The 25,017-nt window shown below is 39.9% G+C and overlaps 1 protein-coding gene across 5 annotated transcripts; it reads right to left on the bottom strand.

The window, feature by feature from the left end:
• Positions 1-217: 217 nt before the first annotated feature.
• On the bottom strand, positions 218-24,315 carry arfip2b (ADP-ribosylation factor interacting protein 2b). 5 transcript variants are annotated; one of them, XM_080779437.1, is made up of 9 exons: positions 23,948-24,315; positions 18,531-18,641; positions 14,294-14,326; positions 12,127-12,235; positions 8,798-8,913; positions 7,887-8,108; positions 6,714-6,871; positions 6,035-6,209; positions 218-4,032 (listed from the first exon to the last, which is right to left on the bottom strand). In XM_080779437.1, exons 2-9 carry the CDS (start codon positions 18,627-18,629, stop codon positions 3,877-3,879), a joined length of 1,068 nt encoding a protein of 355 aa, XP_080635563.1. In that variant the 5' UTR covers positions 18,630-18,641; positions 23,948-24,315; the 3' UTR covers positions 218-3,876. The 5 variants fall into 5 exon arrangements, with proteins under 5 accessions (XP_080635563.1, XP_080635562.1, XP_080635565.1 ...); XM_080779436.1 differs by having other exon boundaries at positions 14,270-14,326; XM_080779439.1 differs by lacking the exon at positions 14,294-14,326.
• Between the last annotated feature and the right edge of the window lie 702 nt (positions 24,316-25,017).

Here is a 25,017-nt window from a genome sequence, read left to right on the forward strand (position 1 = left end):
GTCCACATGTTTAAAGATTAGCACAATGTCACTGCCTATAAAATACAGCTATAGCTGTAGGCCTATAAAGGATAGTAGCCTATTAACTATTTTTCAAGGTGTTTATTATCATTACTATATGATAAACACATTGAAAACGAGTTAATACTGTAGATTAGAAGAAAGAAGGAAAAAAGAACAGCACCAAAACAGAGTGATTGGAAAATGTGTAGTTTAATTCCCTTGGGAGGAGGGGCCACGTCTGAGTGAGGAATGAAGGCAAAATATCACTCAATATCATCCACATACTTTTACAGCAGGTACAATCATCCATACCATACAATAAACCATTGCACCTTAGAACACATTGTTTTTTGTGATTGTTCAACAAATGAAATCTCACTGCATAACCCTCATCTCCGTCTGCAACAATCTCATCTAATAGTTGAACAGTGACTTCATTCATGCCACACCTCACTTCCCTACAGTTGGTGAATAAATATATTTAGCTTCTACAAAGTACATAGATGCGGGCAAATTGGCAGGACAGGGTCACACTAGGTTCATATTGCTGTGCAGAAGTCAAAAGGATAATAACACCAACAGGTGCACAAACATCAAACGACTGCGTACTGATTTTCAACAGAAAATCAGTAATAAACCATGCTTACTTTGCACGATTCAGAGGAATGCACACTTCACAATTTGAGAGATGAGACCCCGAAGAAGTCATTGGGTCCACTTTGACATTTGCATGGGTTTGAAAAAAATAATCTCTTAAAAAAATATTCACAACCGTAAGAGCCGTGCTATTGAGCCAAAGTTGTTGATCTTGCTGTGGCCAGATTCAAGATTTAGATACCTGGAAGCATGGAGTTATGCCACTATATGTGCGAGCTGGCACATACAAAGGCCAAGCTTAAGAGTCACACATAGGTAACAAATAGAGTAGACCAACACCTACACGTTGTCTCATTGACTACCATGCAAATACACAAGAGACAAGCCATTTGGAGGACTAAAACCTGTGTAACCGGTAGAGCACTCACATAGATCTCTCACTTTATTACTTTTTTTATTGGGGTTTTAAAGTGGTTTAATGCAACATGGTATTCAAAATGAAACATCCTTCATACAGGCTAGTGCATTTTATGTCATAGACATAGAGCATCAGCACATAATATGCACCAGTTACAGAATACCCTTTGTATCCATTCAAAACCATTAGAACAGCTACATAATAATCAAACTGATGGATTAGATAAAGGGGGCTGATTTCATAATTTTACCCAACTTTAGTTGTCAGTATTGCAGTATGCTGATACCAAGACATTAAGATGAACACATTTTAATTCATAAATATATAGTCATGTAGCTATTTGAAAAAAATAAATACAAAAATCATACAATCTCAACATCATGCTCCTAGGTTGCGGTAAACCGATTTTTCATCTATTGAAGATTGTAGCCATTCTGTGTTCATACCATGAAAATGTTTTACTGGTAGTTAAAAAGGGATAGTTCACCCTAATCTAGCGATTACTCCCAACATGGAGACTTGAATCCATGGATACTTATTCGTTTTTGACGCATTTCTAAGCCAATCAATTGATGACCAGCTCCCGATATACCCTATGGAGACTATGGAAACGGCTGGTCATCAAATTATTGGCTTAGAAATGCGTCAAGAACAGAAGATATCCATGAATTCAAGTCTCTATGGGGAGAGTAATCGATTGGGGCGAATTTTAACTAGTTTTTCTAATAAAAAATGTCTTCTGCTTCTACTTCTGTTCTGTAAAGCGACTTTGGGTACGCAGAAAAGCGCTATATAAATCTTATATATTATGATGTACTTGTAGACATTTGTCTACAAATATTACTGGGAGTGTGCGCATTGAGGGGGCAACCCACTTCGACTGAAACACTCACAGGTTTGTCAGCTAGAAAAGTGGTTCCCAACCTTCTTTCATTGGAGCCCCCCCTTCTTACATCTGACACAAGCTGAGACCCTGTGGGCAGGCACAGGTTACAAAACAAAACATGTTAAGCACTTGAGCCCAATATACGCGATTAATCATAGCTGATCTATGAGCTCACAGTCAGTGTATTGCAATGCGATGAATTGTGACCTTGTAGATCTATTTTTGCTAAAGTTATGATTTTGTGCAACATTTTGGAACCACTTCCAAACAGACAAAGCCCCAGGTTGGAAAACACTGAGCTAGAACAGCAGAGTGTGATCACCTTACCTCAAGTGAAAGTCCAACTAGAAAGATGCATTCCAGATAATGCTCTAGAGTGCTGTGTTGTGACCCCTAGATGCACAGAAACCCATTTATAGAGGTGAAGATTACTGGTGTCGATATCCTGATCCCTCTGATTTTCTCAAAATTACCAATCAACAGTTAAATCATTGGGATTTGTCATATGATTATAGATAAACTTCAGTACGAAGAATGCAAACCAAAATGTATATTGGTACAGTTTGAGTGTACAGTAATTTCAAAAGTGTATTCAAAATAAATGTATATTGCAAACATAATTTGCATCCTTCTGATTAAAAAATAAAAAAACACTAAAAGTAACAAATTGCGCATTTCCAAACAAGTAGATAGTCCTTGAAAACAAATAAATACCGGTACTCAAAATTGCTACCCTTCAAGTTGGTGAGAGCATGACTTAGTGAATCCTTCATTTGACTCTAGTTAACTTATCTATCACACCGTCTTCATTCCTTGAGTGTACTCACTCATTCACACAGCTTTCCTACTCTCAGGCAAAATTACACTTTGTCACATTAACAAGCACATCAATTGTGATAAACGAGATCCAACCACATCTTTGTACTTGAAAACCGACTGACCAAGTGGCTTATATTAGCTGTGTTGTCACAGCCAGAAGATGCCTTTCAGAATCATCTGGTCAAAAGTCTCTCTGGGGAAAATGACCCAAATCAGTACATGTCATCATGTACCATTTGAAGTCAAATATTTCTGAGTTTACAGGTTACAATTTCAAATATGTAGTGCAGACAATAGTGTTTTTTATACTTATACTCCAAATGCCTGTGGACACCGCCTTTTCTTATGCACATATTATAAACTAGAAGTGATTTGATTACCGTAGCAAATATAAAGAGAACAGTCAAAAGTAAACAAAAGAACTAGGGTAAACACAACAATGTTTTGTGTTCCTAACTACAAACAATCATATATTTATCTCAAAGTGAAAGTACATAATTTGGAATGTACATTGATTTGAAACATCTGAACATTCCACTTCCAGTGTACCATACAAATCCTCTTTTAGTTTTTAAAACTGATGGCCACATGTTTATTCAACACATATTGGAGTGCATTGCTGTGGACCACCTTGCCTCGACTTAAGCAAAGGTCTGGAAGAGATTTGATGTGGTTGTCATCCATGTTTGAGGGTCTTTTTCCATCTGTCAAAACCAGCCACATGGTTTAAATGGTATAATTTGTACCATTCTCTGTCTTCTCGTGTTCGGATGGTGCGAGGTAGAGTCTTATCTCTGCAAACAGGGTAGCACTCAGGGTGTGCAGTAGTAGCAATTATATTGTCTAAGCAACAAACAACAAAGAAAGGAGTGGTGTGGCAAGCGGAACAAAGTCACTAGGGGTACAAACAGCAGGAAGATTATTTTAAGTGAAGACAGGGGTGGAGTGCAAGAGGCACTAGAAGCACCCTGATCAATCATTGAGTGTTATACAGGCCGCTGATCTCTCCTGCTGCCTTGATCCTACTCACTGAAATATCCTTTCATCCATCCATCCATCGTTCTAATAGTTTGCACATATCCGTTTGTCATTGACACTTTTCCCTCTGTAGTGTTCCTCTGGATAAAAGGATGGTAGAGAAGTAGATGTCCCCTCACTGTTCCTCTAACCAGGATGGCTTGTCGGCTCCCGGAGGCTTCAATATGATGTTGAATTGCTTCAGTGTCTGCTCCAGCTGTTGCTGGTTGCCAGCAAAATATGCAGAGATGGCGTTGTGGAAGAGGAGGAGTTGTTTGTGCATTACCTTTACCTGTGTCACAGCGATAGGAAGAGAGTGAGAGATGGTGGTTTCATGGTTATAGACCTACTAAATGTATTTTCCGTTGTATGACAAATACGCAAATAGCAGGTTTGATTGTGACCTAACATTACTATATATCATTTACTTGACACATGAAGTTCATATATGAAGTTGTTAACATTTTACTGCCGACCAGAATGTCCAGCATGATAGATAGATTGTAAATGTATTTATTTAATACAAATACTGAACATGGGAATGTCTTTAAAAGAAAATGCATTAGCATAGAACTAAGTGAACAGGATATCCCAATACAAGCCAAGTTAGGTGATAAACAATTAACCAAAGCCAGTATAGATAAACTAGATCCAATCACATCTTTCACACTACAGACATGGCACACCCTCGTCAAACAACTAAAAATAGAAAAGCAATCAAAAATACTGAGATGGGTTGCCTTTGATACGGCATTTAAGCCAGCGATACTAGATCAGAGGTTTAAGTTTTGGTTCTCCAATCATGACATCACATCCTACTATAAGCTTATGGAAGAAAACAGGTTACAGAGCTTTCAGAAACTGAGAGATACATATTTTCTAGAAAAGGAAGATTTCTTTAGATATCTCCAACTACGTCACTATTTCAATCAAGAAATTCAGAACCGTGAACCACAAACTAATCAAAGTAAACTTATTAATTTAATTACTCAGGCACATACGAAAGGAACAAAGAGAATAGTATCAAAATTATATAAAAGTATTTCAGACTCCAGAAAACATACAACCGATTACATCAAAGAGAAATGGGAGAAAGAACTGAATGCCCAAATCACAAGTGAACAATGGTTAAATATTTGCAGCACACAACACACAACTTCAAGTTCTAACACCTGGCGTGAATTCTGCTGGAAAAACACCTCCCGCTTTTTTATCACTCCAAAACTTAAATCAAAACAGCTTGGAATGTCCCAGTTGTGCTGGAGAAACTGTGGAGAGGTAGATGTAAACCACTATCATGTTTTCTGGGGTTGCTCTGAAATTCTCACCTTTTGGAAAAATGTCAGAGAAATTACAGGAGATTCTGGGCTTTCAAATATTAGATTCCTGTGTGATGCTGTATTTGGGAGATTTACCAGAAGAAATTATGGGAAGTGACAGGTATCTGATGAAAATCTTTCTGGCTGCAGCGATAAAAGCCATTACTCGGAAATGGCTACAGGTAGATCCTCCTTCCATAGACGAATGGTTCCAGATAGTCTCAGAAATATTCGACATGGAGAGAATGACTGCTAATTTAAGATTGAAGAGAGAGTCTTTTGAAAACAAATGGGAAAAATGGTTTGATTATACTGAACAACAGGTGAGCTAGGAACCAGAATGTTTGGCTTTTATTTTTTGCTTTGTTTTTTGTTATTTTTCTCTGAATGTAAACAAAATATATAATCCTTGACACAAATTCGGTACTCATGTTTATGATATGCTTATTTCTAGAGGGTGACCCCATAGATGGGACGGTAATCAATGTTATTTATTTTCTTTATATACGGTATTTTACTGTCTATTATTGTATGTGGGTGTATGTATGACTGTGAGGGTGTGTGGGGATGTATGCGTGAGTGTGAGTGTGAGTGTGTGTGTGTGTGTGTGTGTGTGTGTGTGTGTGTGTGTGTGTGTATGCACGAGTACGCTTACATAATGTTTTCATTTTATTATTATCCTGTCTATGTGTCATCTCCCACAAGCATTTATCTACTGTTTTTACTTTTTATTTACTGAGTTGGCAACACATATTGTAATGTTCGATTGTTTGTCTTTTTACTTTCTGTATGTCCTTGTATGTCATTTCTGTTCATGAAAAATGAATAAAATTTAAGTAATGCATTATCCTTAGGGAGATGGTCCCACACGCAATGTGTGGGACAATGTAAGGGCATGATTTTACAGTACCGGTATCGGTACAGTATTTTCAGAGAAAATATGACACACAAAACACCTAACTGATCAACACTGACCTTGTTCTCTTCCAGGAACTTGAGTTTAATGGTGACGTCCGAGCGCAGACGTTCATACTTGTCCTTTTGGAGCTGGTATTGTTCCTGGGCGGCATCTATGCGGGCCATGGCCACCGCATCTTTTGGACCCAGGCTCAGCTCCTCCAGGTCACACCGGTACGCATCAAACTCAAGTCTGTTCAACAGAGGGTTTTGACGATTACATTTTCTAGCTGCACTTTAGGGCTCTAATCAGTCATCCAATAGGTCAGTCGGTACATCCACTACATTGGTCCCAAACAACATATCTCTGAAGCCACTAGCTGTCATGGAATCTGCTGTGCATGTTCATGCTCCCCAGATGATGAACCCTAATGATATTGGTGACCCAAAGGTGTTTCCTCTATTACATACATGGGCAACTGTCAGCCTCCTGAATTTGAAATACACAATAAACGTGCTTCATCAACAGGCAGAAAGTAATTTATCTTATTGGCCAATTGTTTCACTACTATGACAACTAAGAGTAAAACCTCTGTGATGTTATTGCAACGCCATTAATTCACCACACCTGAAATTTAACAAAAAATGCAGCCAGTGTTTAAGCCCTGGATGCTGTCAAAAGCTTGTCGTCAGTCTTGCCACTGCTTAACATTCTAGCTGAACTTAAAGCAAAACCAGGTAACGCTAGTGTCCTCACCTTGCATTCTCGTACATCTTGATGGTCATCAAGGTGTCCTCCATGGTTTTGTTGACCAGCGTATTGATGCTGGACACAAAGAAGTTGATGGCACCCAGTAGAGTCTCCCCATTCTTACATAGCAACTTCTGAGTCTCTGCGTTGTAGCCAAACTCATCCTGGGATGCAATCAAAACATTTAGTCACTCACTTGGCTATTAGGAGGGTTTGTTCAGCACGTCAATAAATACCTGCACTCTCAAGAACAACTGAGCATATTTATTATTTTGCTCTAAGAGAAGGGTTTGTTCAACCTAGCAATATAATTCAGTGACTGACAGACAGAGAGACAAGACAGAGATCCCACAAGGGAAATTGATGTCACAGCATTAAACACAGTACAGATATACAGCTAAAAATACACCTATCTAATAGGCGGGCTGGCAGTGTTTCCTTACTTAGATTATTTGAAATATGATGCTTTTTCTTGTAAGGTCACGTAGATATTAACCTTCCAGTAATACACCAAGAGTGTAAATAAGTGGTATTTTACCGATATTTAAATTCTGGTCTGGCTTTCTGCACTTGGACTAATAGGGATTTGCAAAAATGACTTAAGGGGCTGTGTTCACCAGTGTCTTCCTGGCTGAGGTTCTCACCTAAAAACGCTTCCCACACAGAGTTGAAAATATTTAAACTTTCAGCAAGTAGATTAAAACATCAGACATGAACACACAGTGTGGAATAGACACTCAGCACCTCATTACGATATACCCACTTATTCAATATACTGTATTCCATATAGTGGATTGATACGGGATATGGGATGAGGAGTGTGTGGACATCTGACATGGAAGAAGACCTCAAGTTTGTAGCTACAGCTGGGGTGGAGACATGGACGCTCAAAGCACAGGGGGTAGATGTGGATGGCATCTACACAAGAATGCTACGAATGCCTTATACATTTTGGGGTGGTTTCATGGAGAACCACAGGTGTGTTACTCTTCCATTCATTGACGTGGCGTTTATTTGAGAGTGTGATGTGGGATAAGGTTTGTTGTTTGATTGTTCTCCTAATGCGAATATTGAAGTTAATATTAATGTTTTATTAATTAATTTGTTAATTTTGTTTCAGTTTGTGTGTCACTATCTTTCTCTTTCTTTGAAACAATTAAGAGATTTTAGAGGCCTTACCCGCAGTTCTGGAGACTTCTGACTGAGATCAGCGAAGGTGTCGCCCAGGGCGTGCTGCGTCTGCACCATGCTGTAGAAGTGGTTGGTCAGTGCTCTGGCCAGTTGGAGTAGGTTCTCATACTTCTTTTTGGTGTCCCTCAGGACCTCGATCTGAGCTTCCAGCTCCAGGTCCACCGTCCGCGAGCCTCGGCCAAAACGCTCCGAGAGCATCTGCTTCGTACACTGACGGCAGACAGCACAGGTCAGAAACAAAAACAACATCCGGATCAGGAACCTGAGTTGCAGGTCTTTCCCATTAACTTACTATCTCTTTTGTGCTGCCAGAGGGATGTGGGGGGGGGAAATATATGTCAATTGTTGAAAATACTTCTGTAATATAAAGAAAATGAATAAACATATGTTTATCTCTCCACTGTTGTTTCAAACTGCTCTTTCTATGATAAAAATCACACCCGTATGAAGTGAGGGGAGCTCTTATCATCATACATCATCATGACGTACGTAGCATGTCTTTTTGCTCAGACACTATAATGTAAAATTGTCCATTTATTGTCAATGGGAATTTAATATTTGTGTGGACGAAAATAGCCGATTTGCTCAGACACATGACGTAAATTCTCCATTCATTGTCAGTGGGAATTTAATGTTTGTGTAAGACGAAAATCTACACTAATAGCTGACTATAGGAGGGGCTAGCGCCCCTCAAAGAAATTAATAAAAACCTGCCCTACTGCATCAAATCAAAGCATGAGTGTGTTGTGAATTAATTAATGCTGGGCTAACAAGTTGGTGGGAATGATTAAATCAAGCAGCCTAATTACAGAACCAGAACCCAAACAAGTCTTTACATTTTGTGATATTTTTGTATTGTATGAACGTACAGGATGTAAAACCATCCACCAGCAACATACCTTGTAGGTGTTGAGGCCCCATTTCTTTACATACTCCAGTTTCTCTACAGCCACGCCTCGTGAGGCCTCCTCTGCTGTTATTGATGAGCTGCTGCTACTGTGGTGCATACTGGACCCTGAAGGAAAGAGAGACATTTTTGGCATGTCAATATAGGTGAAAATGCTTTAAAAAAAAGTGTAGGCCTATTTGGTTTTAATCGCGTCACACACATACAACTTATATACGTAACTAGTAATAAGTAATAGTATAAGTAATATAAGTAACTGACCAGTAAAACCAACTAAAGACATCAACTACAAGATCTAGGCAGCGTTACCATTTAGATAACTTATTTAAAAAAAATTGACTGAATGTTTAATTTGTGGAAATTACAGATAAAACTGAGGGTGATTTCTGACACAGACATCTTCTAGAATCTAGCCCATGCCCATCACTACTAGAATTTAAATCACAGCATAGTGACAACATGCACAACAAGTGAGTGTGGTTTGAGTGGAAACATGAAAGGGAAATATGATTGAGTGGAAATAGGATAAGAAAAGTAGTGAAAGTAAAAATCCATATCTTGGGGTTTAAACTTTATATAGATGTAGTGGCACCTTCTCCCCAACATATAGTTATAATGCTAATCCTGTTAGCATGGCAACATCTAGAATCCACTGAGGTTTGGAGCAATGCTCGAGCTTATGGACAACTTCTACCCCTTCAGCTTCTACATGTACCTCCCGGGGGGGCGGCTGGAGAGGTCTGGAAACCGAACAGTGGCCAGTTCAACCCTTGGCCTTCCTTGGTGCCCCTGTGCTAGACACAAGCCCCTAACAGCTCATCTCAGCAGCCATTTACAGGATGAACCCGTTTAAGTAAATTTCCCTCCCACGGGGACCGGAAAATACTCCCTTTACCTTTGCCTTCATGTGACTGGCTGGCTATGTGGCGGGTGAGAGAGCCGCCTTGAGGAGCGCTACCTCGCCTGGCCTTCATACGCAGGTCTGTGGTGGGTGGGTGGGTGATTGGGGAGGAGGGATCAATGGTGAAGGGGTAAGGGTTGGTATGGGTGGTATAGGGTGGGGCATGTGAATGCCATAGGTTTTGGTCAAATGCATTTTTTTGTAATGGCGGTTGAGTTATAAAATGCATAGAAATAACACAATATGTCATCGTATTGATGTATTGTAGATTAACAAAGTGGGGGGTTTGGATCAGGAGGAACATTTTATGGAATGCCAAGGGAAAGATAAGAGGAGGATGCCAGAGGAAGTATTCATGGGTAGGAGGGAATGATGACAAATGGAAGACAAAGATTGGCATGAAAAGAAGACAAAGACAATGTTTAGTGAGAATGCAGACAAAGACAGAGACCGTGTGGGTAAATGTTCAATTGTTTTGACAAGGCACACATGCCATGTTAAATGTTGTGATGGCTGAATGAAAATCTCCCTCCTGTCATTAAAGACACTAAAGAATAACAAGAGAAAATGCTTAGCAGATGGCAGACATTAAAGTCCTATTAAAAAAAGATATTCAGCTGAGATCCGGCCCAATAAAGTCTCCATTCATATACATGCCCCTGTTCCAGTATCAAAATATTTTCTCTCTGCACCAGAGATCACTCTGGTGAGTCACTCTAGTCTTAAATAAACCTCCCAAAAACAAAACAAGAAAAGCAAAGACAGATTATAAACAGCAGCTCCCTGGTCCCAAGAAAACCCAACCTATGAGCAGAGGAATAATATGGAAAAGAAAGGATTAAGTGTTAGAAAACATCCAAGGAAAAGACCAAGTGGACAGGGAGCTCCCATCACCTGGAAAAAGAGGACCGATTAATATGGAAAAGGGATAGAGGTGGAAGCTTCCCAGTGATTCTCACTCAGACTCCAAAATACACATTCAGAACAGAGCCAGAGGAATGAGAGGATTTATGAAGTGTTGTATTCCAAAATGACATATCTCCCATTTGAAAAACAAGTGACACCTACTCTGTCATCTGATGGACCATACTGCCATCAATACATCTCATAGTCTATTCACAGCTCCAGTCATATATCGTACACAAGCACAGACCATTCTACCATTTAGGTCGTTTATGTTTATATTTTGTGCGCTTTTTGATTTCCCCCTAGCCATTAAAATGTTACTGAACATAGTTGAATAACTGAATCAATGTTGGCTAAACATTATTGTGCACTTAAGATGTCATGAACGTTATTATGAATTAAATCAATATTTCCTCCAGGGACCATTTATTATTAGACATTTTAAATCAATCCGTCTTTTGAATGCAATAATGCTACAACAACATAATCTTGACAAAATAACTAAATAAGCAAGTTTCAGGTCTCTGCAAATGTTATAATCAAATAATTGTACAAGGCATTTGTATTTGTTGTTTGTACAGCCTGTAATGTAACCAATAGAGCATTTAACCACTTAAACAGTAAACACTTTAAACACGCCTTTAACTCGAGTTCGGCAGAGGTCTACAGATCTAGCATACTAGATCTGATCTAGTATAACTAGACCCAATGTTCGCCACAGGCTAGGGAGGCTAGGGTCCTGCTGGTTAAAAATCAGACTCTAGCCTAAAATCCATTCTGTTTCGAGTCCTCCCTTGCTGCATGTATGCTTTGGAATATAGTGGAGGAGTGAGCAGTAATGTCAAGTACTGTATACCAAGAATCATAGTCAAAGGGCTACACATGCCAGAACTCTTCTATGGTCATTTAACCTTTTCAACTATATGACACTTTCTGTCGACTGGAGTCTATCTTTTACTAATATTGAGAAACGTTGGTCTATATTGGATTATGTAGCCTTTTGGAAAGGATCTCTTCATGCGGAGGTAAGGTAATCATGACAAGAGAAAATGAAGTGCCACCTATTCCTGTTACTGTGATCCTTTTCTGAAACTCAGGATTGTAGCGTACACCAGGGCCTGACGGAGAACAAAAAGACATAGAAATGCATATGGTTAGTAGTTAGTTAGTAAAGAGCGTGATTGTCTACCCGTCAGAGAGGCATGAGAGAGCAATGTGGAAGCTAAAAAATAAAAAAAGTGTATACATTTAGAAGAAAATGCAGGATGTTTGCTGCTGTGCAGATTGCCAGTTGCTGTCTAGTCGCCAAGTGGAGGCTACCGTGTTGTCAGGTAGTTGAGAGGCTGTCCAACAGTTTCCGTTGAAATTTGTCATTGTCACATATTATCATAAAGAAATATAATAAAATAATAAATCACACCATAACTACAGGCGGTAGCAGGAGGAATCAAAAAGGCAGAGAACAGCATAAGACATTTAAAGCAGAAAAGACAGCGGGTGAGAGAGAACTCTACCTTTGATGGAGCTGGTGGGGATAATGCCCTCTGCTGTTCCACCGTACCCCCCCGACACAATGCTTGTCTCGTTGAGATTAGGACCTGATACCATCACCTGCTGCAGGTCCTGGAAGGTCAAGCAAACGCAGGGAAAGATGGAAAATAAAAGAGAGATGGGGGAGGGGACATATAGACACAAGACTGAGAGGGTTAGTCAAAGACAATAACATTTGAACAGCAAGCAGGTTTATTGAGACTGAGATAACTAGTTTTAGAGGTTATCCACTAGAGGGAGACAAACTATTACATTAGAACGGTTAGAGTTAGAAATGACACCATCAATATTTTTCTATATGTTTGGTTCCAAAATTAAATGTGTTTGAACATTAGACACTGGCGGCAATGTTGGATTTGACCTCTCACGATCCTTAGAGGTCAAAAACTCACTTCACTCCACAAAATTATGCCATTTATTTACTAAAACTATACTAGAAGTTTCATGCTTTTTTCATAAAATGCACATTTATAATACTGCATCTTTAGGTCACTAACTCTGTAACACTAACGCATATGTAGAAATATTCTCCTGAACATGGAAAATCATCCCACCACTAGCCAGTCAATGTTTAACCTGACTAATCTACTTTGTTGAGCCCTCTTCAACACGGCACTGTTAGGGAACAGGCAGACTAGTATAGGCATCTACAGCCCACCATGTTTGGAAGACAGAGCCAAATGTACTTTACTTACTTTACAAGCTTTCTACTGTCGGAGTCAGACCATAAATTTGTTTTGGAGCTATGAGCTCATTTTAGCTATATACGTATATGTGTAGCTCATTTTAGCTACGTATATGTGTACTGCAGTGCGGTAGCAAACTCAGACTGACTTGAAAGCCGAACTAAAGCGAAAATATTCACCGTCGTGTCAAGTTAGTCCTTAGCAGGGCATATGGTGTGACAGTTCCTGACAAAATGTTTAAGCTACTTGAAAAAAGCTGTGTTGGTTCTTAAAATGTGTCAAGAAGAAACTCTGGCGTTAACACGAGACTCATCAAGAAGGGGAAATAGGATGTCTATTTCCTGTTTATAAACAAACAAATGGACAAAGCCTCCCTTGAGTTTATAAAGGAGGGGTCCAGCATCAAAAATGTGTTGAAGATAAATATTCAAGAAACACTCCTCCGGATGTTAAATAAAGTAAGTTTTGGATTTGGATATATTGTGGCCACCTTAAGTAAAGGAGGGTCCAAAATATATTTGTTTGCAATGTTTTGTATATTTTAAGTTAAATGTCTTTATTGTACTACTATTATTGATGTCACACACAAAGTGAAGAGAGAGGAGTGTGGCTAAGACTAACGTTCGTCTAATACAATTATCCTGGTCATAATAACCTAACATGGGAGTTAGACCTGAGAGCATATTTAGTATGCAGAATTCAGTAACTACTTTCTCTACACAACCCAAAGCTATGTTAGACACACAGTGTACTACAGAGCACACCAACATGACATTTGTTATTCATACACCAGCATGTCCTGTCATCAAACAAAGACAAATTAATCATACACACGCTTACACAATACACAGAAATGTTCATTCCGGTACAAATGTTAAACCACCGTTGTGAATTAAACCAAAACAAAGATGAATGCTTGAGACTAAGGGTTAGGTGCCTTTTGTTAGGGAGAATGAGGCTGCGAGATGTCTCTTAAAAACAAGGAATTCAACATTAGTGTAAAGAGAGAACATGGTAAGCTATTTTTCCATTGTGTTTGAGAGACACGCTGCAGCTATTGGCTACTTTGACTAGTTAATAGCTAGGATTCAAGGAAACAGGGGTACCCAGTTCAGTCTGCACAATGGTTTGTAATATCCAGGAGTTTTACATGTTAATCACATGAACCCCAGTGTCCCTATATGGCATTTGGTGGGAAATGGAGCTGGCATAGTATATATATATAGAGCCCTGAGGAATACTGCATAACGGTCAACTATATAAGTATATGGCTTAAGTGGTTGTTTGAATACAAGCTCATTATAATCATAGAATGTCAAACCATTGAGCAAAACCGAACGATAAACATTAAAACGTGTGTGCGCGCACACACGCACGCACGGACACACACACCACACGCACACACACGCTGCCTGCTCACCCTGCCGTCTCTGGAGAGTCCTACCTTCTGATCTAAGCTCCACTGAAGCTTTGCAGCCTGTGTGGATTGATTGACACACAACGATTGACAAACAAAAGACAAACGGAGGGGAAAGGGGGGAGGAAAAAAGAAGAAATGAAATCAAGGACAAAATGAATAACTGAAAAATCATCCAAAACGGGACAGAAGACAGATGGAATATCATGAGGGGAATCAACACTGCTGTCAGAGAGCAGTGTGATGTGTGATGATGTCAGAGCAGTGATTTCACATCACAAGTGTCGACATATGGTGCGTTCACAGTCAGATGAAACGATGCAAAGGTGCACTGTGAGTTGATTTGGAGCAGCTACATGCATCATTGCGTCTTTGCAACATCATGTCGCTGGCATCCATTGACAATGAATGGTAGACTGCATCGTTTAATCTCCCTGCGTGAACGCAACATTAATTTTTAGGCATGGACTCGGGGTGAGCTGAAGACCACAGGAACATATCCTGCTTTTAATTTCACAGCGCCAACCCTGTGAACATGGTTTACATCCGTGCATAACGACAGGACAGTTTGTATTGATGCCCTTTAGAGGTTTAAAATGATCACAACAGGCCATTACTCTAGTAAGATAATAATCAACCCGATTTCAAAACAGCAAGGCATTAATTGTTTGTACTGTTGCGTAGTTGCCCTGTAACCCTCAATTTAACTACGACATTACACATTTGAAAACCTACATTACTACACACATTTTCTATATTGCGTTATAAATTAACTTAATTAAGTTAAAAAAATAAGGTTTTTGTTAGAATTCCTTTCAATAACAAGCCTACCATCTTTTGATTATGTGATGTCAAATCGTAATAATCGCTTCATGAAAATCCCTGGCCTGACTTGGAGCTTGGCTGTTCATGCATTATCTTTCCTGCTAGGACGTCCCAATCGTCTTGAATGCAACCAATGACACTCAACTGTAACTTTGGTCTTTCTTGCATGCTCAATGTTTGACTTCTTTAATGTCATCATCACATCACTGACTGAAAATAATGAAATTTGCAGACATGAACAGTGAACACCAAATAAACAACTTACTGAACCCCCCCCCCACGCACACAAACCACCACCATCCCCCCCCCCCCCCACACACACACACACACACACACACACACCTTCTTGCTTAGATCGATCTCTTATCTTGCATCAAAACGGGATTGGCATTATTAGACTCCAAAATCTGGAGCTCTACTCTTCACCCATATACAGTAGCTACGTGTGAACGCAGCAACACAGAACGTCATCAGCCTATTTAATCTCCCATTACAAAAAACAAATACCAAGAATCTTCTAATCCTGCCTGTGCAGTAGATGCCAGAACATTGTGACTCATCTGGTCTTTGTAGGCCTGCACAGTGAAATAGTCTCAAGTTAACCACTGTCTCAACTGATGGAGTGCTTCTTTCTAGTGTCTGTTCTGGCACTAAAGACATCGCCAGCACTTCTTTCTGTCTTTGTGTGCAGTCTTTGGGTCATCAATATGTCCATACACAGACAAATGTGTCCGTGGAAAAGACTTGCCCGTGTACGTGGCAAATTCTAGATTTGCTATCTTACATTGCTATGCAGGTCAAGCTTTCGCCACCTCAGAGCTGTCCATGTTATTTTGCATGGCTGTGTTGTTGAACATATATACGGCTTAACGTCGGGAAAGTTACACGACTGACCCACCCAGGTGAAGCAATAATACTAATGACCCTAGTCTTACCGTGCAACATGAAAACTCCTGTCGGGTGGTTGTTAAAAGTAGATTTCTCCCTCTGTCATTTCCTCGTATTTAAATAATGTCATGCAAATTTGTCGAGTGCATAGCCTACTGCAGGCCTGGTTGACTAGATATAGAAGACATGATGCTCTTGCTAGTGAAATGATCCATTATTTATATGGAGAAATCCCGCCATTTAACATGCCCATCTCTATGGGGGAGGAGGACAGCTTGCCCTGTCTCCTCGCTGCTAACGTGCGTTAGCCCTTCGGCTTTGCTGCAGGTAACCCCTCTCTGTCACACTTTATGTCTCCATCCAAATAAAGCAGAATGTATTAGGATAATCTAACACAAAAATAATAAGTGTAAAGGGGCACTCTTATCATCATACATCACATTACATGCTCAGCCAATCAAATAATCACAAATGTCATTCCAAATTTCCAGCCAATCACTTTTGGCGTCTTCAATTCTCTGCCCTCACTTTTTATCCTCAATATGTACTCAATCAAATCATCGCTAAGGGGTGATCAGCCAATCAAATCATCGTGTTTGTGTTCACAAAGCTGGGCATAGGAGCGCCCCTCAAAAAAAGGAAATAATGTGAGAAGACAGTAAGAAGTGTGTGTGTGTGTGTGTGTGTGTGTGTGTGTGTGTGTGTGTGTGTGTGTGTGAGTGTGTGAGTGTGAGAGACACTGTGTACAGAAGCTGCCTATCAGTGCGATCTGAGGGGACTAAAGCCCAAGGACAAAGCATGGCCAGCTGCAGATTAATTGCAGAGTTACTATGACAACTGGTTAATATCCAGTACTACAGTGCAGCTCAACACGCCTTGTTCATGATGAATACATTAAAAAATGAGATATCTGCTTCAAATGGCTGGTATGAAAGGTTGAAGACTTACTTTACTCAAGCACTGCGGGCACTCAAGCCTGGAGAGAGCATAGGATTTTTCCATTTACAACTCGGGTGCAGCACATAGTTTGGTTAGCAAATAACATGTTTAACTGCCACTGCTTGCTCCAGGATCTGGAGTCATTGATAAACTAAACTCTGTTTGCCGAACAAGGTGTGCCTTAGGCCATGCCAATACTTGAAACCTGTTCCAGAAACTCCCATTACTCCTCAACTAATTTGTTTGCAGAAACATACTGTTCAGTGTTCACATCCACATAATCAAACAAAGCATACGACAGAAATTACCCTCATTTACAGTATAGTTGTATTACCTTAAAGTGTCCATAATCTCATTTCAATATTAAAAAACTGTGACTTCTTCTGGATTTGAGACAAAGTACCCAGGGGTTTCTATTTATCGAGCACACCAGCAAACATATCTCTGTAACCCTGAAAAGCCACGTCAACAGTTCCCAGAAGCTGTGTTTCCCAGGGCGACCAAAGCACTCCAGCAGGTGATGTCCCTGTTGTCCCAGTGGGATGTGTTTTTTTAAGAGGTACATAGCTCAGCCATACTAGGCAGCCTGACAAGTATACTGTTGGTGCATAATTGAATGAGCCAAATACCAGTTGGTTAATCGGTTATTGTTTTGTGTTTGTGTGTGCGACTGTGCGTGTATTATTTGAGTTTTGCACAAAGACACACAGTACGGCAGATATACTAGTACTTGTAGATTGTAACAGAAAACCTATAATTGAATCACAAAGGAGTCAAAGGACTAATTTACCCACATTTGGCTATACTGGGTACCAAATAGGAGATGTTCTATAGCAGACTCACAACCACAAACTGGTGGTGGGTGTTAATTTGAGACCCTGATTGATGCATTTTAATCTCACCGGTCGAGGGGTGGTAAAAGGTCATGAAAATGTAAAACATTTCAAAACCCCTAACCCGTATATGCATGTCATGACCTACCAACACATTTTTGACTACTGGGTTGGCTAGATGATTACAATTCATACAGCATATCCAAATCACTATAATAAAATTATGATTTACATTAAGTAAACTGATTTGGAAAATACAATGAAAACTAACACCAAAAAGGAAAAACTATTTGCCAATTGAGCAATAAAATTTGTAAATAAACAGAAATACTTTTTGATACAAATCCAGTCCACTGGTCTATAGTAGGTAAAAAAAAAAAATCTCAAGAGTCTGTACACTGGAATTTGCTACCAGTCAGTTTATGTTTCCATCATCTCCTGTAAACTTTGGATATGTAACTTACATGATGTGCACCTCGCCTTTATCCGATACACACTATACACAGTACACATTCAAGTACTATTCAATAAAAGACAAGGTGGTCACCAAGTAGCAGCATACTTTAACCTATTTAACCTGTAACTAATATAACTTTTCATTCCGGGAACACCTTTTGGGGTTGTTATTGTAGCAACATTTTTTGTATTTTTTGAATAAAGTAAAGTTTTTCATAAATCTTAGGTCAGGATTCAGAAGGCGTATTTAGAATCGGCCTCAGGTCTAAGTGGATTAAGAGAAAGAACAGAAGCCATTTGTTAGAGCTTAAACCGCAACCCACCTGTTCCAGGCTGTCGTCCTCCGGTAGAGTCCCTGTGTCTCCATTACTATTGATGGGAATCTCCATGGTGGCTGCTTTGCTCATGATACTGTCTGTCATTCTGCACTGTGTCTGAGCGACAGGACAGAGGGAGAGAGAGAGAGACAAAACAGAAAAGGTGAGAGAGCGAAACGAAAGCAAGAGAGAGAGGGATAAACAATGAGGCCTCGATTCTGTGATAAAGAGCCCGAGACCCTCAAAGACCCGAGAGCCCGGAGGGTGCAAGCCAAACAACCGAGCTATCAGGCGGATGAGAATATAATTGGCACAAACAAGTACAGAGGTGGCATTTCAAAGAGCGTGGCTAGCACTCAGCCTGCGAACACCACCTATCAAAGCCTTGCGCACAGGAGCCGCCAGTACAATGAGCTGTCTTGTTCAAGTGGCCACTCCATTTTACAACTCCATTAGCGGTATAACTTTACCGCCTGCGGTAGTAGCCAGAGTGAGGTTTCAATGAAACACTGCTGTGGTAACAACACTGTATCCATCATTCTAGTAGCTTGTGTCCATTCAGTCGGCCACATAGTTACATTAATTATGAACGTGTGTTGTGTGTGCAACTGTGCATTACGTAAAAATAGATTTTGCTGAGAAAAGGCTGGATGTGCAATTTGGGCGCTAATTTTAGCTCAGCTGTGACAGCTGACAGCATATTCGCCAATACAAAAGCACAGATTGCGTGTGTCTCAGTGTCGAGCAAGGCCATAAAAGAATGCATGGACAGTTTGAGGTTCAACAGAGGGGAGAGAGAGAGAGACTTATCAGGGCGTTCATCTAGCAGGATGTACTGTATGTTAAATAGGTAAATGTCGTCACACCTAGATAAACCCCAGACATATAGGCCAATGCAAACACGCAAAGCACACAGCCTGTTAAATTAAGCAGTTAAGGATGGCTAAGGATGGTGGTTATTGGTGAAGGGGATAGATAGCTAACCACACCCGAGATGCACCCCACTATTCATACAGTAGATTGTGTTTAGGCCTATGCTGTATGTTATGAAGGTGTTTTTTTTTATGCTGTCGAGTGTCGACAACTCTCCTTGCTAGCTCTGGCCTGTCTAAAAAGACTGAGATTGAGAGCTGGTAAATTTTGATTTTGCAAAATGTAATGCATTGCCAGGTAGAAGACAGTTGTCCTTTCTGCCTTAACAAACAAAAAAATAAATAAATTATTTGGCAGGCAAAGCAATATACTGGATTAGGATTTAAGAATCCTCCAGTAATAATGAAAAGGGGTTTGGAGTTAGTTGGACTACTCCTCGGCTGTAGAAAATATTAAAGTTTCAAGCTGTCCTCTAATTAATATATACAGTAGGTTAGGTTGACAGGTTGAGCCGAATGTAATACGTCCTTGTGGCTCTCTTTGCACTCTCCAGTTGAGCTTGGGGGAAAGTTTAGCCAAGGTGAAATAGCAACCTCTTGGTTCTAACTGCCTGGGAGTTATGAGTCACTTCATAGTTTGGGTCTTTGGGAGGACACCATCAAGAGGAAAATTCCTGCTTCCTTAAGACGGCTGACCCAGCTTGAATGGTTCTACGGCAGATGAATACTGGGTCACTGCTGGTCAGAAATGATACAATGATTTCTATGTTCCATACTAGACTGTTCTCGGACTAAAGCACAGGCAGATGTATGGTTACTATTCAAGATAGTAGGAAAGTTGGAAAGCAGACTACAGTATAACGTAGATTCAGGGAACAAATCAAAATTTCAATCATTTCTAAAAATAGAACAAAACCAACGGTCGTCACACAGTGCATACTATGGCCTCAATAATGCCTTGCCTTAGCAAACTAATACACCAACTGAGTCGTTGGTTGCCACCTGGCAGGTAAATAAAACTTTGGGGCAGGTAGAGTTTGCTGTCTGAGAAGGGGGATGCAACCGCCTGTAAACACAACAAGATATCTATCTAAACACCTGTCCTGAACGTGGCCAGCCCAGGGGCTCTGTCTTCGGTCTGTGGAATGTAAATAAGAGCACTATAAGGTTCTGTTTTCACTGTCGCTACACTTAAATAGTGTGAAGTGTGAACCCATAGTCATATTCATAGCTATGTAGGTATTTGGCATACAAGATGAGGTATGACATATTTTATCACACAGCCCCAGAAAGTTAAAAAAAAACATTTAAATAAAAAGTAAAAATAAATTGAACAATTAGAACATGACCTGTATTTGCCCGACAGGCAAGTGCCTGAAACCTTATTGTCAACTGTCAACCCCCGTCGTAATAATATTAACCTATTAAGAGATCAAGATGTTTAAAAGGAAAATTCCCTGAAAAACAGCTGATCTACAAGCTCACAATGCTTCACACATTGTGAATAAGTATAAAGTATAAGTAATTATGTAAGATTTGAGGTATGAGTAATGTTGACCTGCATTTGTTCTGCTTGCCTAGTCGGCTGAGAGGGCTTTCCATCTCAGATATGCATTTGCGCCAGGCCCATGTCTATTTCTATAAAATGTCTCCAGTGACTTTTCCAAACTCTGTTTTCCCTGGCCCGCAGCAATATTTATGTTAGCCTTAAAAATTATAACAGAGCCATCTCAGAAGGCATGAATTTCAAACTGAAAACCCGCTCATGCAAGACTTTATCTAGCTTGAGGCCCAACAGCCCTGAACTTTCCTTTAATATCAGTAACTGAAGAAATGTAACGCTGACTAATGCCATTAACTGGCAATGTAGAGCACATTTAAATGTGGTGTGATAAACTTTAAAAGCGCTATATTATGATTAATCAATATGGGGAAAATACATTTTAGGTTTGCGAATGGGGATACCATTACCAATTTCAATCAGGAGAGAGTACTGTACTCATAAGTATATTAATACATTATTGTATATAAATGTATATAAATAGATTAGTACTTAATGGGTTAGATTTTGTTTTGTTGTTAAATATTACTAGTATATTATTTTTATCTACTTGATTGGGTTTTAATTTATACTATAGTGTTATTCTATTTGAATGAATGGGTTCTATCTCCCGAAATGGGTGACTCTAGTCTGGGAGACCTATGCTACTGAAAAAACCCTCAGACTCTAGAACTCTTAAAAACTTGTAGTTTAATCAATTCAAAACACATCACTTGCAGCACCTCCCTTTGAATACTACAACGTTTAAGCGTACAGTCAGGTTAAAGGAGAATTCCATGCTAGAATGCTTTCTTATCTTTCTTACCTTTCTTTGTAGTCGTTACGTCCCCACCAAAGAGGTCTTTTTTGTGCAAAAACTCCTTATGGGCTATTTTCCCTACCATAAGCCATCAATGAATTGCATTGCATTGAATGGGAATTGAATGGGGCTATGGGGTGTTATGCTAATTCGCTTATTTCCATCGAAAGAAGTAGTAAAGTGTGCCGCTTGGGATATTATTTACATTATGAAGAGAGGATATATACAAAGAAATTATAATTTTGAGCGATGGAAATAAGCGAATTAGCACAACACCCCATAGCCCCATTCAATTCCCATTCAATTCAATGCAATTCATTTAGGGCTTATGGTAGGGGAAATAGCCAATAAGGAGCTTTTGCACAAAATAACACCTGGACCTCTTTGGTGGGGACGTAACAACTACAAAGAAAGGTAAGAAAGCCTTTTAGTATGGAATTCTCCTTTAACTTGGCCCAAATCTAGGCTATTTTAGTAGAGACTAACAGCATCTCCCCATAGACCAAAATTATCTGTGTATCTGCTGAAACTACGGTCAGAAGAAATACTTGACCGACCCTTAAAAATCTAATCTTAATTAACTCGAGGAACATTTTGTCTGCTGGTTTGAGATGAAAAACACATGAGTCAGTGGAACGGTTAAATAATCTGAAGTAGCAATAGAGGGTATGCGCATGCTAAAGGTGAATGGCACATCGAGTGGAAAATCGAGTGGCAAAGCAACATGCAAAGTGAGTTTGACATTGTTTGACGTTGTTTAATGCAATCAAATAGGACTTTTCTGTTTGGATGTATGAGGCTGTCAAGGCCAGAAAGTAGTTTTTTGCCACTCAGTAGGCGTTCCTGCATAACTTCCGGGTTTGATGATGATGTCACACGCATATCTACATGTACTGTAGTTGGTGTCTCAACTTGATTTAACTCTTGACAAGAGTGCATTATCATTACCATTTTTTCAGCACATGTGATCCTACAGATACTACATGTGTCTCCTACTACATTATTATGTGGAAACTTTGAACTTACAATGAAAGCTTCTAGTCATAAAAAAATGTTGTTGGATCCTTAAAGACCAGGTTCCGTGCAAGTATACATGACTGAACGCAACAGTACTTTGGAACATAGTATACCGGGTACTTACTTAATTAGTCCTATTCTGAATTTAATGTGAAAAAGTTACTCTAGTCTAGACCATAAGATCAAGAAAAATGTTAAAAAGGATTTTGTTTTCTCTGAATGAGAAACCAATGGTGTCCCCATGACAACTGACCCAAGAATGCTCAGTTGGTCAAAGGGCATCAGATAAAGACCAAGGCCCTGGAAAATACCACCCTAATTAGCACAATGTACACATTTGACTGAATAACACAGTGATCTATTGTGTGATAACTTAAATTATATCCATGGGCTGGGCCACATTTGACGTATCATGTGTCATGAATCATGATACTGTGACAATTCAACAGTGTACAATACAATTCAACAATGTAATATAAAATAAGTGCAATTAGGTGCATGAGAAAAATAGAATAATAAATGTAACGGTAACACAACCCTGTTGTTCCCAAAACCAAAGAAATGTATTTCTGACAGTGACACCAATATGTGAACTTCATGAAAAGAAAGATGCAGCAGCTCAGAGCCTCAGAGGCGGCCTCTTGAACTATATATGGACCAGAGCTATAGTTCAACCCTAAACTAAATTAAACTATATGGAAATCATTGGCATATAAACATACTATTATACTAATAATACTACAATCATATCGCCCATCAAAATACAATTCGATACACTGCCTAGCCCTCCAGTCATACATACAGTAAATGCAAGCTGGGAACAGGTGCAGCGCAGAACAGGTGGATTCTTTCTGGCAGGTAAGTTACTAACGTCATGGAGAGTGGGGAGGAGGATTTGTCGGGCCTTCGCTGTACGACCTAGCGATGGTTTAGTCATGTCCCTGATTATTAGAGCCATGACGTCCACTGTACACAACATACAGTAGGCCTGCTTCCAATGCAATGTGGGTTGACTTGGAACCAATATTGCACGACTTCATTTCAAAATGTGCCAACACCTCACCGCGAAACATTGGTCATATGGTGCAGTTTTGAATCAGAGGAGCCATGTCAGGACAACATATCAATATCATTGTATACAAACATGGTTAAGTGTTCTCACTCAGACTCTTACCGGGATATTCTTGCGCTTGAAGCTCTTGGTAAAAAAGCTCCTTCCTCGTAGGCAGGCAGGCTAGCGGGCAAGCTAATAACAAGCTACCGTCACTCAGCGGCAGTGCATCCCAGCGAATGAGCCGACTGACTGGTGCTGTCTCTTTTGTCAGTCCAAAACAATCCACCGACGATGCAGTAGAATAATTCAGAATGCGGGTTTAAGAATACCGGTAAGTCAATGGCATTCTCGGTTACAAAACAAGACTACGCAGAGCACTGTTTTATCACCAGCTTCTTGGAAATAAATAATCCTCTAGCTCTCTCTCCTCATCGTCGCCGCGGCCGAAGGCTGGAACGCTGCACGGAACTGACGACATTTTTTGGTGGGTTCTCTTCTTCCAACGTTTGATTTCAAGCACGATCACGTCACCAGTCTTCCCGCAGTACCTTCGGAAATCGTTGTTTCAATTTACTGCTCGGTGATCTGATCCGGTCTAGAGCCCGCAATTTGCGCACACATACATCCACGCATTGTTTCCGTATCCGCTGTACGGGCCACACCGGATCAGCAACCTTCAAAGACCCGTTAGCTCGGCTCATAGGCAGCACGGCCGTGATGTGATTGGTTGACAACGCCAAAGCGAGGGACCCAATTATTGTGTAAATATAGTACAGTTGAGCTATTGGTGCCAATAATCAGAGGGGGCCTGTTTTGAAGAGGGAGATCTCGAAATGTATAGCAATGAACTCCAACATGAAGCAACTCTATTTTTTATTAAACTTATTTTATTTAGCTATGAGTTTATAGGCGTACAGACAGTCAACAATAATTATGTCAGAGAATTTCTATAAATATTGTCTCAATATTGACTAAAATGTACGCTGTAGTGTAGTTCATTTTAGCAGCCGACCTGTTTTTCTTTCAGAGCATTATGACTGCAGATGATAATCGGGTGAAAAGTGTCCCCTTGTGGTTGGAACTTGGAACTATTCACTGTCAAATTGCAACGGCGGCAGAGAGGCTGGTTTTGGCATTTCCTTCTCTTTTGTGGCTGTAGCACCCTGGGGTTGTTTTTACATTTGGCCAGT

Source organism: Protomyctophum bolini, assembly GCF_963924005.1.
Source record: "Protomyctophum bolini genome assembly, chromosome: 13".
Lineage (NCBI taxonomy): Eukaryota > Metazoa > Chordata > Actinopteri > Myctophiformes > Myctophidae > Protomyctophum > Protomyctophum bolini.

What these genes read in the sequence shown, in the direction of transcription:
- arfip2b (XM_080779436.1), bottom strand. Translation starts at nt 18,629, where the DNA reads ATGACAGACAGTATCATGAGCAAAGCAGCCACCATGGAGATTCCCATC. An exon ending in AGGACGACAGCCTGGAACAG is followed by an intron (nt 14,327 to 18,530) that starts GTGGGTTGCGGT and finishes CAATCCACACAG; the next exon opens with GCTGCAAAGCTTCAGTGGAG. An exon ending in GACTCTCCAGAGACGGCAGG is followed by an intron (nt 12,236 to 14,269) that starts GTGAGCAGGCAG and finishes TTGACCTTCCAG; the next exon opens with GACCTGCAGCAGGTGATGGT.